The sequence below is a fragment of the Ursus americanus genome, chromosome 28 (assembly GCF_024610735.1).
Source record: "Ursus americanus isolate L20-20 chromosome 28, mUrsAme1.1.p, whole genome shotgun sequence".
NCBI lineage: Eukaryota > Metazoa > Chordata > Mammalia > Carnivora > Ursidae > Ursus > Ursus americanus.
In genome coordinates, this window is record NC_142154.1 from 4,624,058 (window position 1) to 4,637,925 (window position 13,868).

The following is a 13,868-nucleotide window of genomic DNA, read 5'->3' on the forward strand; positions in this document are numbered from 1 at the left end:
CATCAATGGTTTTTTTTTTCTTTTTTCTTTTTCATAACAGCTTTATTGTGATATAATTCATACACCAGGGGTGCCTGGGTGGCTCAGTTGGTTAAGTATCTGCCTTCGGCTCAAGTCAGGATCCCAGGGTCCTGGGATTGAGTCCCACATCGGGCTCTCCGCTCAGTGGGGAGTCTGCTTCTCCCTCTCAGTCTCCCTTTGCATTCTCCCTCTCTCTCTCAAATAAAATCTTTTTTTTTTTTTTTAAAGAAAGAAACCCCTGTAACCAGTAGCAGTCACTCCCCATTTTTCTCAACCTTCCCAGCCCTAGGCAACCACTTCATTCTATCTCTATCAAACAGACTTTTATATAAATGGAATCATACAGTATGTGACTTTTTTTTTTCACTAAGCCTAACGTTATCAAGGTCCAATTCGTGTTGCTGTATTTGTCTTTATTGACAATATTGCATTGTATAGCTCTACCACATTTTGCTTATCCATTCATCAGTTAATGCACATCTGGGTTATTTGAACATTTTGGTTTTTTAAGAGCAATGCTGCCATAAATATTCATGTACAAGTTTTTGTGTGGACATATGTTTTCAATTCTCTTTGATATATACCTAACAGTGGAACTGCTGGTTAATATAATAACTCTATATTTAACCTTTTGAGGAACTACCAGTCCATTTTCCAAAATGGCTGTCCCATTTCACATTCCCACCTGCAGCCTATGAGGCTTCCATCCTCCCCCAAATTTATTATCTATCTTTTTCATTACATCCATCCTCCAAAATATTTCACTTTTTATTTTGAGGTAATTTTCGATGTAAAGAATTGCAAAGACAGTGCAAAAAGTTCCGGTAGATCCTTCACCCTAATGTGAGATAACTAGTATTTTGAAAAACATAGAAATACTAGTAGTAAGAGACCAGCTTCGGTCCTTCCCGTCCTAGGTGCATATTATAACGCAGCCTGAGCAAGTGAAGAAGGCAAAGGCTGTTTGTTACAGAGTCGGCGGCAGCCAGAAGAGGGTCACATCCAGGTGCCCAAGGTAACAAAAGTAGGAGGCAGAGGTCAAGGAGAGGGCAGATCCTCCCAAGGTCACGTTCTTGTCAGCCAGGGACTTCCTGACACCCCGCACCCCTGGTGGTCGCATCACACCGTAGCATTCTTTGGTTGTTCTCTCTTCCACCAAAGCCTGTGAACTCCCGGGAGGCTCAGGCAGTGCTTCGAAAGGCTCTCCCATTCTCCACCGCTACCCGAAAGCACTTAACGCAACCACGTCTGCCGCCACTTCCCGTAACGCGGGAGAACAGCCCCAACAGCAAAGGCAAGGCCTGGCCACACGTCCAGGGCCACACCCAGACCCGACGCCCAACTGGAGCTGCCGGCCACTCAAGGGCCGCCGCGGCCCCCGGGACACCCAAGACCGGCTCCCGATTGGCCGGGAGTGCGCGAGAGCCCGCCTTCCGGAGGTTGCAGGGCGGCCTCCCGGAGAACCCGGGTCACCGCCTCCGCTAGGGGCCGGGGGCTAAGCGCGCAGACAGGGCTCCGGTAGGTTCTCAGCAGGCGAGGTCCGGCGTGGGAGCGCCCTCCTGCAGCGAGACGAGGCCGGGAGACAAGATTAGGAGAGTCGCGAGTCCCTTTGTCTGCTCTCCGCAGCGACGCGCGGGGCGGGGCAGGGAGGGGGGGAGAGGGAGAGCCGGTTCCCGCCCCGGAAGCGGAAGTGCGGGCGCCGCGGGGTCCTGTCCAGTGCGAGCCCGGCCGGTGCGCCAGCCGTTCCGCCTTCTGGTCACTTCGCGCCCTCTCCGCTGCTCGTGTGCCCCTCGCCGGCCGCGCCATGCTGTCTCTAGATTTTTTGGACGATGTGCGGCGAATGAACAAGCGGCAGGTGAGGTTGGCCGCCCACTGTCTCGCGGGGCTCCCCGTCTCCCTTTGACGCCGCCCCTGCGGAGCCCGGCAGACCTCTGGCACCATGTGCGAGGGGCTGAGTGGGTCTGACGCCTGGATCATTCCTTGCCTTTGTGGAGCGTGTGGCCGGAGGTCGCTTTGTCCGCCCCCTGTGTTTAGCCCCTAGCTGCGTCGGGGCCTGCCAGGGGCGGAGCGGGAGGCCGGCTTTTCACGTTCCATTCCCCCTAACGAGGCAGGAGAGCAAATGGAAACCGCAGGGTGCTTTCTAAGTGGGAGTTGGGGTTGCTTAGCATTTGAGATTTGGGAAGGCGGCAAACTCGTGTTTCCTGCAATCGCAGCGACTCCCGATCAATTCCGGCGACTAGGTTTAGCAGTTCAGCACTACACTGGCTTCTGGGATGCTCGGGAAGGCGGATGTAGGCCCCTCAAAAGCCGCTGTGCTGTTTTCAGCCCGTAGCAACCCTTCTAGTACCTCTGGGCCCCAGCGGGCTGCCGTGCCTTTTCCTGGAGCACCTCTGACTTCAGAGTTGGAACAGTAGTAATACTTGCCCTTGAGTCCGCTTAGCAGGAAGGTGGCAGCCCTCAGAATGCCCAATATTAGTAGTACAGGGATCTTGAAATTCAGATCTTCTGATTTTGCCCTTAAGCCTTCCTTACTCCATCTTGAACTTCTAGACCATATGCCAGGTGGTACTGGAACAGTGCTGTAATTATTCAGTCATTAGAAAAGGTTGCCTCTCTGCACGAAGTGTGTGTAGAGCCTAGTTTTGCTTGCCTTGGACCTTTTTATAGTATTTTACTGTTAAGAATTTAACATGTCACTATTGAAGATGTTTCTCTTGGACTTGTATTTTATGCTATTTATAATTACCGTTTAGGGAAGTGGATATGCACCCTTCCCTTAATCCCCCCTTCAGATTTCACCTAGCTCAGTGTCACCTCTTAGACAGGTTTCATAATTCCTTCAGTCATACGTGATCATTCTTATCAAATGGCACTAAACGTTTGTGTCTTTATGGTAACACTTCGATTCTCACTTGTGGTATGGTGTTTTCTTCATATCTGAATTTCTAGGTTCCACGGACATTTCTCTGAAAAAGTATGTACTTTGGGCCTTCTATTCATTGTAACTTACGCTAGGTACAATGAGAGAAATGCAAAGATAAATGAGACAAACTCTGCCTTCAAGGAGCATAAGTGTGTAGAAAATGACTAAGGCAGATAATAATTATTTTGAGCTCTTGCTATGTATGAAGTGTTTTATATACCAGTGAGGTAGGTAATATTACTCCCATAATACAGATGAAGATGTGCAACCTCCGGAACGTTGTTGGGGGGTGGCAGGGACTGGATAGCATGGCCGTGGGGTTGAGGGAAAGTTATGAAGGAGGTTGTACTTGTACATGATATCTGGGAAAAAGAATTGTCAGTGACTGTAGATACTGAGAGCTAATCAGATGGAAAGAGGGAAACTAGTTTGGTTCTACTCTTCTAAAACTGCTGTAATTTACATAACTTTTCCATTTATGCCTAAATAACATACCAAATGTCTGATTAAGTTGTTTGAGTTGTAATTCTTTTTCTTATCAGGTTCAAGGGGAATACTTGAGTACAATGAGCTTCATCCATTTAAAGTGTACAATTTGATAAGTTTCCACAGTTCTATGCACCCATCTCAGTCAAGATAACAGAACATTTCTATCACCCACAAGAGCCCTTGTGCTCATCTCTCCTCCAGCACCCGGCAACCACATACTTGCTTTTTGTCAGTATAGATGACCTTGCATTTTATATACATAGAATCACAGAGTTTGTATTCTTTGGAGTTTTGGGTTTTAATTGATTATTTTGTTTATTGTATGTAATGCAGTTTTTTTGGTTGGCCTCACAGTTTCCTGAAATAAAGTGTTTCACTACCTTTACTGAATCCTATACATCGTTGTCAGTTGCCAGATTAAAGCCCTTTCTCCTACCCTCAAACCTTCAGTAGCTCCTCCTTGCCTCGTAGGTAATCGCCCAAACCCTCAGATTGGCATTTGCCGTAAGTCCTAGTCATTTTACAGGCTGCTATTTCTCACTTGTTTCAGTTTACTTTTCCTTCCTATTTCATGTTACTGTCGTTATGAACATTGCTCTATTCAAACATCTCATACTCAACTGTCTTTAGAACTCCTCTTGTATTCTTTCTGAGTCTTTGTGGACTGCCCCAGGACATTAGGTGAGCTCTGCAGTCCTTTTAGCACTTACATACTATTTCATTTGTCTTCTCCGCTTTGGAGTGTAGCTCCTTTACTGGAGTATCAGGGCACTGTTTTCCTGAGGCTTTTCTTAATCCACGAAGCCCTGATTGATCAAGTTTGCCTATTTCCATGGTGCACATACACCCGAGATGGCTGATTACACACTACTAACATGACATCACTGAATGTGAAATTAGGAAGAGATGGGGTAGCATGCAACTATAATTTCCACCTAGAGAAAAAGTAGAAAAAATCACCTCAAGAACATAGATAATGAGAAAATGTAGTAAAATAGTCAGGGACTGATGGATTTAGATTATTTATTACCTTTGTTTTTATTTTTTACTTTTAAAGATTTTTTATTTATTTGACAGAGAGAGAGAGAGCCAGCGAGAGAGGGAACACAAGCAGGGGGAGTGGGAGAGGAAGAAGCAGGCTCCCAGGGGAGCAGGGAGCCGGATGTGGGGCTCTATCCCAGGGCCCTGAGCTGAAGGCAGACGCTTAACGACTGAGCCATCCAGGCACCCCTACCTTTGTTTTTAATGTCATTTAATCGTACTAATTTTTAATAACACTGTTTAACAATCAACTTGTAAAACTCCTGAAAATTTAGCAAATTGATTCCAAATTGACTGGTTATAGGTTAGTTTCTGTTTGTTTTTGTTTTTAAGATTTTATTTTTAAGTAATCTCTATACCCAGGGAGGGGGTCAAACTTAGAACCCCAAGATCAAGAGTCACATGCTCTACCGACTGAGCCAGCCAGGCACCCCAGGTTATAGATTAGTTTTTTGATGCCCATTGAAGTGGCCTTTGTGTCCAGAAAAGCCTGTTCATAGAGTTATCTTTCATTTTAAAATATAATGTTGTTTGTAAAAACTAAAATTTTAAAACTGAGTTCTTAAGCTTTTCAGAATCAGTTTACAAATCTTACCCTATTTAAAGGCCAGGAAATTAAAAAAAGAAAGTATAGGAAATTTTAACAATCAGTTTTAAGAGGCTTTGAATATTTGGGCTAATTTACAAACAAACATCTTAAAAATATTATAAATTCAAAAATTTCCTTTTTAAGAACATCCATTATTCAACAAGCCACTGAATACTTATATAATTCTTTATATGTCTGGGGCTACTTAAGTTCTCTGAAATGTTTCAACACTGTATAAATAGTAAACTTTCTGATCAAAATAATAACTTCACAACAATTGATTATGCATTTCAAACTGGAACTACAAACCTGACCTATTCCTTTGATAGGGGAAATTCTCTTAAAATTTTATAAATACTTAAAATACCAAATATGCACAGAGTTTTTAACATAAAAATATTAACACTATACATAATTTCCTTTAAGCATTTCTGTTCTTAGTTATAAATTTTCCTTGGGTTAAAAGATGTTTACCTGCTAAGAAAATGACTATGTCATGCCAGATAATTTTTAGGTTGCTTTCACGTGTAATTTTTGGGATTGTCTTCTCTGCTTGCTGAGAATTCTAAATGACCAGAGGATATTGGTCAGGATGTGGCTAGATTCATGTTTCAGCCCTGATGGGATTAATCCACCTTTCACAGAATTTGCTTATTAGCTCCTCCTTAGGCCGCTTATATTACTTGATTGAATTTTGTATTTCTTTGGATTTTAATTATCTGTATGTCTTCCTGCCTAAATCTAAAGACCTTAGGACTTAGCAGAATTCTTCATTTTTCTATCTTCTTATCCCTTAGGATCACTCAACTCCTAATGGCTATTGTAATGATATCTGATTGAATTCTAGATATCTTTGATAATTTTTTAAAAATAAATTGGCCCTCCAGTAAAGCACACAGAAACCTAGGAGACTTTTCTTAACCGTCAACCAAATATGAGTAAGTGTGCAGCAAATAGGTATATACAGCACAGAGGACAGATCTGTCCAGATTTTTGAAAACTAGTAGTCTTGTTTAGGATCTGGAAAGTGTTATTGACAGGGTGTCTGCATTCAGTAATTAATTGTCAAGTTTCAGTGTAGAAATACTACAGTCTCAAAAGACAAACAAGGAAAAATTACAAGTAGAATTATAAACTGCACTTAGCATCCATGAGCATATTCTCAGGCATCCAGAAATCATTCTTTATCCTATGTAACTTTGAGCAAAATCTAGAATACAGCACCATCGTAAGGATTGAGACATTTATTTGCAATGGTTCCTAGAGACTTCATATTTCTTAGTTTGGGGAGATCTTTTTCATAATATTCTTTCCAAGGACACAAAGACAAGCATGATAATTCATTCCCATGGCCAAAAGAGTTGTCTTTTCTGACTTCAGGGAACGAGGTGAGGTATAGTATCCAAACACAAGTCGTGCACAGAGACGGAAGGTTTACCTGAAAACATGGTTTATCGGTCAGAGTTTAGTCTGGGAGGCAGAACCACTATGACTATTATGGAATTAAGGATTTATTGAAGGAATTAGATATTACACAATTGTGGGAAAAGCTGGATAAGTCACAGTCTAAAACTGAGAGATGGAGAATCAGAGAAATGTCATTCACCAGCTCTTCTGGAGCACTGTTACGGGTGGACAAATGTCTGGTTGATGGAGTGGGGCCACACGGAAGGAGAGTAGATGAAGCCTGTGGACGGCTGTTGCCTCTACATTGAGGCTCCGTTAGCCAGAAGAGCCGGGCTTGGACAGGAGAAAGCAAGGACAAACCAGACTCAGCCAGGCCCTTCCCGTCTGTTGCTCACCACCTCCAACCACACTGACCTTCAGCGTAGTAGCAGCTGCTTCCCTTTCACCTTCCAGATCTTGGGCACATTTCCTTTTTTGGCCAACTTTAACCCAGAGCCCTACAGGGAGCTTAGTCAAGTTGGCAAAGAACAAAACTGCTGTAGTTTACCCTTTGTCAACTCAGCAACTATATACACCTCTTCTAATTGTATTTAATTTTTCAAATAAAGGTAAAGGCAAAATTATGCTTCTAATATGTAGCTATCCTTTGTTTCTGTAATTGGCCATGTGGTTGTAGCTGTAGTCTTTCTTCCATTAAGCATTCCATATTCCTTCTGCTCTCAGCAAGAGCTCAAGTAGGTCATAGTTTCTTGCCTGGTAGAGTGACCCAAACCTTCATTACTAAAGGGTTAATGTCAAGAGTAGTCCAGCCTATGGGGCGCCTGGGTGGCACAGCGGTTAAGCGTCTGCCTTCGGCTCAGGGCGTGATCCCGGCGTTATGGGATCGAGCCCCACATCAGACTCTTCCGCTATGAGCCTGCTTCTTCCTCTCCCACTCCCCCTGCTTGTGTTCCCTCTCTCGCTGGCTGTCTCTATCTCTGTTGAATAAATAAATAAAATCTTTAAAAAAAAAAAAAAAAAGGGTAGTCCAGCCTGAAATGGATTGTTGTAGTTTTCACCAACTTTTCTCACAGGACATGAGAGTACTAAGAGGCCTCAGAGGGTTCTGTAGTCCCGTTATACTCACTTCCCTCATTTAGAAACAACCTTATTTTTTTTCTGAAAGTCAGCATCAGTCACGCTTGCCAATAAATAACCTCCAGTCTTTGCATTTTGGTTCACTTGCATGAGGAGCCCAGAGTGGCCAGGTAGTAGTCTCAACTTCCAGTTTAACGGAACCATTGTGTTCCCTGATGGAAGGATATTTCTTTTGGAAATGAAAAGTTTTGGGCCATCATCATCCAAAGTTGTGAGAATAGAAAGCAGAATTTTCACTAGCAGATTTTTAAGGGTAATAGTGAGAGGGGTCACTCCCATTCTCACCCTTTAATTCCATTTTTAAAAAAGCTTTTATTTATTTGTCAGAGAGAGAGAACACAAGCAAGGGGAGTGGCAGGCAGAGGGAGAAGCAGGCTCCCCACTGAGCGAGGGGCTTAGCTAGTGTGGCATGCTGAGATCATGACCTGAGCTGAAGGCAGACACTTAACTGAGCCACCCAGGCATCCCAATCATCCTGTAACTCCAGATTAGTGAATTGTACCTATAGAAGAAATAATCCCATAGGTTTGTTGCTGATTTCAGGGCATATACCATATACTGGAAGGCGTTAGACTCTCCCAGCCCCACAGAGTGTTGCTGATGCCTAGCTGGTGCTATAACTATTCTCAAAAGGCCATCTGTATCACTCAGAAGATAGAAACCTTACCAGTAACTTAACAGGGAAAAGTTTAATATAAAAAACTGTTAACTAGTAAAACATGCTTAACTATTAAAAAGGGGTAAAAGAGCACTCATAAAAGGTTCAGAGATAGCATGGTGAGAAAACAGTTACTACCCTCTAGGATGAGGGAGTGGACAAGGAAAGAAATAAGAAAATACCTTTCTCCAGCCCCCCTCCCGAGCCTGAGATTCAGACCTCTTTGGAGAGGGTGTGGCTCCATAGGAACATTCGATCTGCTACGGCAGTGACATTTGCATGGCAGGGAGCTGGAGCTGGTCCATAGCAGTGGCCTGCTGGGAGGCCGAGAAACTTGCCAGAGATCGTGTGGGCAGGAGCCAGGCTATGATGGTCACTGAAGAGAGCACTATTGCACCTGCACACAGATCCACTCGCTGCTACCATGTGGAATAAAAACATGGGACAGACAGGAGAAGTCCCTCCATCACCTCGCAGTGGTCCACCCATGCTTTTATTAATAAAACTTAACATCAGGGCACCTGGGTGACTCAGATGGTTAGCATCTGCCTTCAGCTCAGGTCATGATCTCCAGGTCCTGGGATTGAGCCCCATGCTGGGCTCCCAGCTCAGTGGGAAGTCTGCTTCTCCCTCTCCCTCTGCTTCTCCCTTTGCTTGTGCTCTCTCTTTCTCTCTAAAATGAATAGTCTTTAAAAACAAACAAACAAAACTTAACATCATTGAGCCAGTTGGAAAAGAATTTGTTTAGGTAACACAAGGATGGATTGGAATTCAGAGACAATAACTTGATAACTAGCCTACTGTTCCACTTTTCTTTCAGGCCGGCCACTTCAAGGTGATGGGAGACATAGTAAGACCAGTGAATTCCATGACCCATGTGCCCACAGCTGTACTTTAATTATCCATAAAATGGGTTTCCTGGTCACAAGCAGTGTTGTGTGGAATACCATGATGAGGAAATAAAGCATTCCATAAGTTCACAGATGGGGTTTTGACAAATACCAAGGACAAAGAAGACAGATCCATATCCAGAATATATTCTAGTAAGGAAAATTGCTGCCCCTCCCATGATGAAAGTGAACCAGTATCAAGCATGGTGTCATTGTTGATTTTTTTTGCAGTTGGCGGACTAGGCACTCATCATTGGTTAGAACCAAATTGGTTTTGGTGAGTGAAAATCCATGTTGCTAACCTTCAACTTGGCTGCTACAGACAGCCACTTTGATCTTTGGACAAGACAGGAGTAGCTGGGCAGAGTGGAGGACTGACATCCAGAGAACAGGGAATTTTATCTAAGTATTAAGAGACTCCTCTGCTGAGGTCATTCTTTGGTGAACATTTATATGGGACACAGGTATCTTCACATTCTAAGTACCTATTTGGAGAGCTCATTCAACATACCTCTTCCCAACCTTGTTGTCTCTGGCTTTTCAGTTATGTCCCTTCCAAGCCCCTGGCCATCTAGCCAAACTGGTAGTCACTCTTGAAGCAGTATAAATCCACACCTGTGGCCATCTCTCATTCCAGGCAAAGTGAACAACTGTTACATCACTCAAAGTTATGCCCCTTGGAGGGATTTCCCTTAATTACAGTCCCTTGTGGTCAGCCCTGAATGGACATGTAATGCCACAGCCGTCTGTTTTCAGTTGGTGCTTGATGGTTCCTGTAGAACCATCTAAAAACCAGGCCCACAGTCTTCCTTAGTCAGCTCCCCATGCGGCGATGGGTATGAGCTGAGAGAGATGAAGCGGTATGACATGAGCAGGAGCGGTGAGTGTCTGAGTCTCTTGCTTGTACAGTTTGCTTATGTCTTCCGGACCTGCTCAAGCCCAGACTTATATAGACCACGCCCACGTGATGGCGGAGTGCTGTATGAGTGCCCAACTGCATGGCTGGGTGTATCTGGGAACATCTAGTTCAAGCTGCAGTGTTCAGGTCACATGGTAACTTGGTGACCCACGGTCAAGTGTTCGGTCTCTACTAGAACTTAGTAACAAGCCAGAGGCTGTTGCTCAAGAGAATAGTTCAGAGCATAGCATAGCTTTGCCCCTAATCCGAAGGTCTGTGCTGCCGTTCACCTATAGGGAATGGCCAGAGGCTCCCTGTCATAAATACTTCAGTCACCATGAGATCTTCTGGGTCATATGGCTCAAGTGTTAGAACGGCTTTCATGGCAGCGTGGACCTGTCGCGGAGCCCTACTCAAAACTGGCTCAAAATGGGTCTATTAGATAAGAGCTTGCAGTAGTTCACCCAAATGAGGTATATGTTGCCTCCCGAATCCAAAGAGGCCCACTGCGCTTTAAGTTTGTTCGTGGTAGCAGGAACCAGATGCAGCAACTTATCCCTTGTCTTAGAAGAGCTATCTTAGCAGGAACCGCTGGACCCCAAGAATTTTCATTGGGACGGGAATTTTTGTGGTATTTATTTCCCACACTCTGGCCACATACATATTTTACCAAGGAGTCTAGGTCACGAGGTTCAACTACCAAGTCCAGTCAGCATGATATCATCAATATAATAAACAAGTTTGGAATGGAGGGCCAATCAAGGGTCTCCTTTACCAGATTAGGATAGAAAGCTCTAGAGTTGATGTAGCCCTCAAGTAGGCCCTGTTACCAAAAGCATACCTAGTGGTCTTATTCCTCTTGCTGCAGGGGTCTTCAAAGGTAGGAAATTGTCACAAAAACATGGAATGAGCCTATTTTAAGTTGGCATTGTTAGAAGCTGATGATTGTCTTACCAAGACAGGGTACCTAACCTCTGATTCTCATCATTCAGACTTATTAAGAATATGTACTGGGGCCCGGGTGGCTCAATCAGTTGGACGTCCCAACTCTTGATTTCAGCTCAGGTCTTGATCTCAGGGTTGTGAATTTGGGCCCCATGTTGGGCTCCACGCTGGGCATAGAGCCTACTTAAAAAAAAAAAAAAAGGGCTCCTGGGTGGCTTAGTCATTAAGTGTCTGCCTTCGGCTCAGGTCATGATCCCAGAGTCCTGGGATCGAGCCCCTCATTGGGCTCCCTGCTCAGCGGGAAGTCTGCTTCTTCCTTTCCCACTCCCTCTGCTGGTGTTCCCTCTCTCGCTGTGTCTCTCTCTGTCAAATAAATAAAATCTTAAAAAAAAATGTACCTTGTAGTTCCGATTATTGCTACATGTAGTAGCATTGTTAAGGGACCGTGATAGACTGCATGATAAGCTAGATTATGTTTATGGTTATGAGCCTGGAATATCACTTAGAGCAGGAAATAAGGTTGGAGAGGACAGCAGGGGCCAAATCATGGAAGGCCTGTACACTGAGGAGTTCATACTTCATAAGTAGTGAGAAGGAATTTGGAGCAGACAGTACAATAATTTCATTTTCACCTTATAAAATTAATATATAGGCACATGAGTTATATGGATGCAAGTCTAGAGGTAGAACCGTCAGATTATTCTAATAGTCTTGGTGAGAGGAAACAAGACCTGATCAAGCAGGAGCCACAGGAGTAAAGCCCACGGACTGGATGTGAGAGATGTCGGGGAGGTGAAATCCAGAGGCCTTGGGCGGATGATGGTACCAGTCGCTACACTAGAGAGTGTAGAGGAGGAAGAGATTTGAGGAAAGGGATTGAGTTCAGCTTTGGATCTGCTGAATTTAAGGTGATTTTTAGTAAGTAACAATATATTTACCTAGGGGATATACGTGGTGTGATATGAAGATAGAGATTTGGGTGTCATCAGCGAATGTTGTAATCGAAGCCATGAAGAGAAAAGATTGCATGCAGAATGGGAAGAGAAGAGGACAAAGATTGGATCTTAGAACACGTGTATTTGGGGGACCGACGTAACAAACCAAGGGATGAGTGAGTTACAAGAAAGTTAATCCAGTGCCAAGTGCTTCAGAAAGAGAAGTAAGGTAGTTGAAGTAAGTTTGTGAGCTCACCCTTACCCCCCCTTGTAATGAATAGTTTAAATATTATATTTACGTTATTCAAAAATTTGAAAAGCGGAAGTGACTTTTTCCTGTAGCTTTGCAGCATTGCGTGCTTTCGAACTTCTAGGTTTCTCCTGTTCTAGTTGAAGAGCGGTACCTCAGGACAGTTCTACTTTGTATTTCCTTTATTCTGAGTTGGTTGAGCACATTTTCATATGATTTGGGAGTCATTTTTACTTCTTTTTCTATGAACTAGCAGTTCATAATCCTTTGCCTATTTTCCTTTTTGGGTGGTTATTTTCTTACTGATTTCTTAGAGCTGTTTATAGGAAGATTGGTCTTTTGTTTCTATATATGGTAAGTATTTTCTGAGTTTGTCATCTGTCTTTTGACTTATAGTGTAATTCGCCATGCATAGTTGTGGGGTTTTTTGGTTATTGTTTGGTTATTTTATTTTGTTTTGGTAATCACATTTTCCTCTATTCATAGCTTCTGGACTTCAGGTCAATTAAAAAGACCTCCTTTACTCTGAGGCCTTGCCCGCTCTGTTTGCTTCTATTTTGTGTGTGTGTGCTTTAAAAAAAGAAAAGGTTTATTGATACATAGTTTATAAAATTCACCTTTTTAAGTGTATAGTTCATGTTCTTCAGTAAATTTATCGAGTCGTGCAGCCATCACGACAGTCCAGTTTTAGAACATTTCCATCATCCCAGAAAGATCCTTTGTGCACTTCTGCAGTTGATGCCTGTTCCCATTCCCAGTCCTGGGCATCTGCGAATCTTTCTCTTAGGATTTGCCTTAACTGGATAGTTTGTATAAATAAAACCATTGCAGCTGACTACTTTCATTTAGCATAATTATTAAAACTTGTGGTGAAATACACATAAAATGTATTGTCTCAACCATTTTTTAAAGTGTAGGGTTCGGTAGTGTCGAGTACGTGAACATCGTTGTACAACCAATCTCCAAGACTCTCTTCATCTTGCAGAATTAAAGTTCTGTACCCATTAAAAACTCCCCATTCTCCCTTCACCCCAACCCTTTGGCAGCTACCTTTCTCCTTTCCATCTCTATGAATTTGACTTCTATTGATTTTTTCTCTGTTGTTTATATGTTTTCTACTTTGTGGATTTATGCTCTAAACTATATTTCCTTCCCTGATTGCTTTGTGTTTAGTTTGCTATTTTTTCTAGTTTCTTAAAGTGGAATCTTGGGTTATTGATTTAAGATCTTTTCTAACATATGTATTTAAAGCTATATATTTCCCTCCAAGCAGTGCTTTAGCTTCATTCCATAAATTTTGATATGTTGTGTTTTTGTTTATACTCAGTTCTCAAAATATTTTCTGATTTCCCTTGTGATCTCTTTTTTGACCCATGGATTATCTAGAAAAATGTTGTTTAATTTCTGAGTATCTGTGGACTTTCCAAATTTCTTTCCAGTGCTGATTTCTAATTTAATTCCATTGTGGTTGGAAAGCATAGTTTGTATGATTACAATCTTTTAAAATTTGAGGCTCTTTTTTATTTGCCAAGGGCCTGATCTCCAGAGAATGCATCACGTGTGTTTGAAAAGAATGTGTATTCTGCTGTGTTGGGTGGAGTGTTCTCTAGGTGTTTAGTTGGTTGATGGTATTCAAGTTTTCTGTATCCTTGCTGATTTTCTGTTTTTGTTGTTTTTTAAGATTT

General features: G+C 42.9%; 1 protein-coding gene across 2 annotated transcripts in view; it reads left to right on the plus strand.

The window, feature by feature from the left end:
• Positions 1–1,510: 1,510 nt before the first annotated feature.
• Positions 1,511–13,868, plus strand: part of SEC11A (SEC11 homolog A, signal peptidase complex subunit) — a 36,749-nt gene continuing 24,391 nt past the window's right edge. The window contains exon 1 of one of the 2 annotated variants that reach the window (XM_087856621.1): positions 1,511–1,876. In XM_087856621.1, the coding sequence (XP_087712747.1) occupies positions 1,826–1,876 (51 nt within the window). In that variant the 5' untranslated portion in view covers positions 1,511–1,825. The remainder of the gene's footprint in view (positions 1,877–13,868) is intronic. The other variant, XM_045813040.2, reaches the window with a different exon arrangement.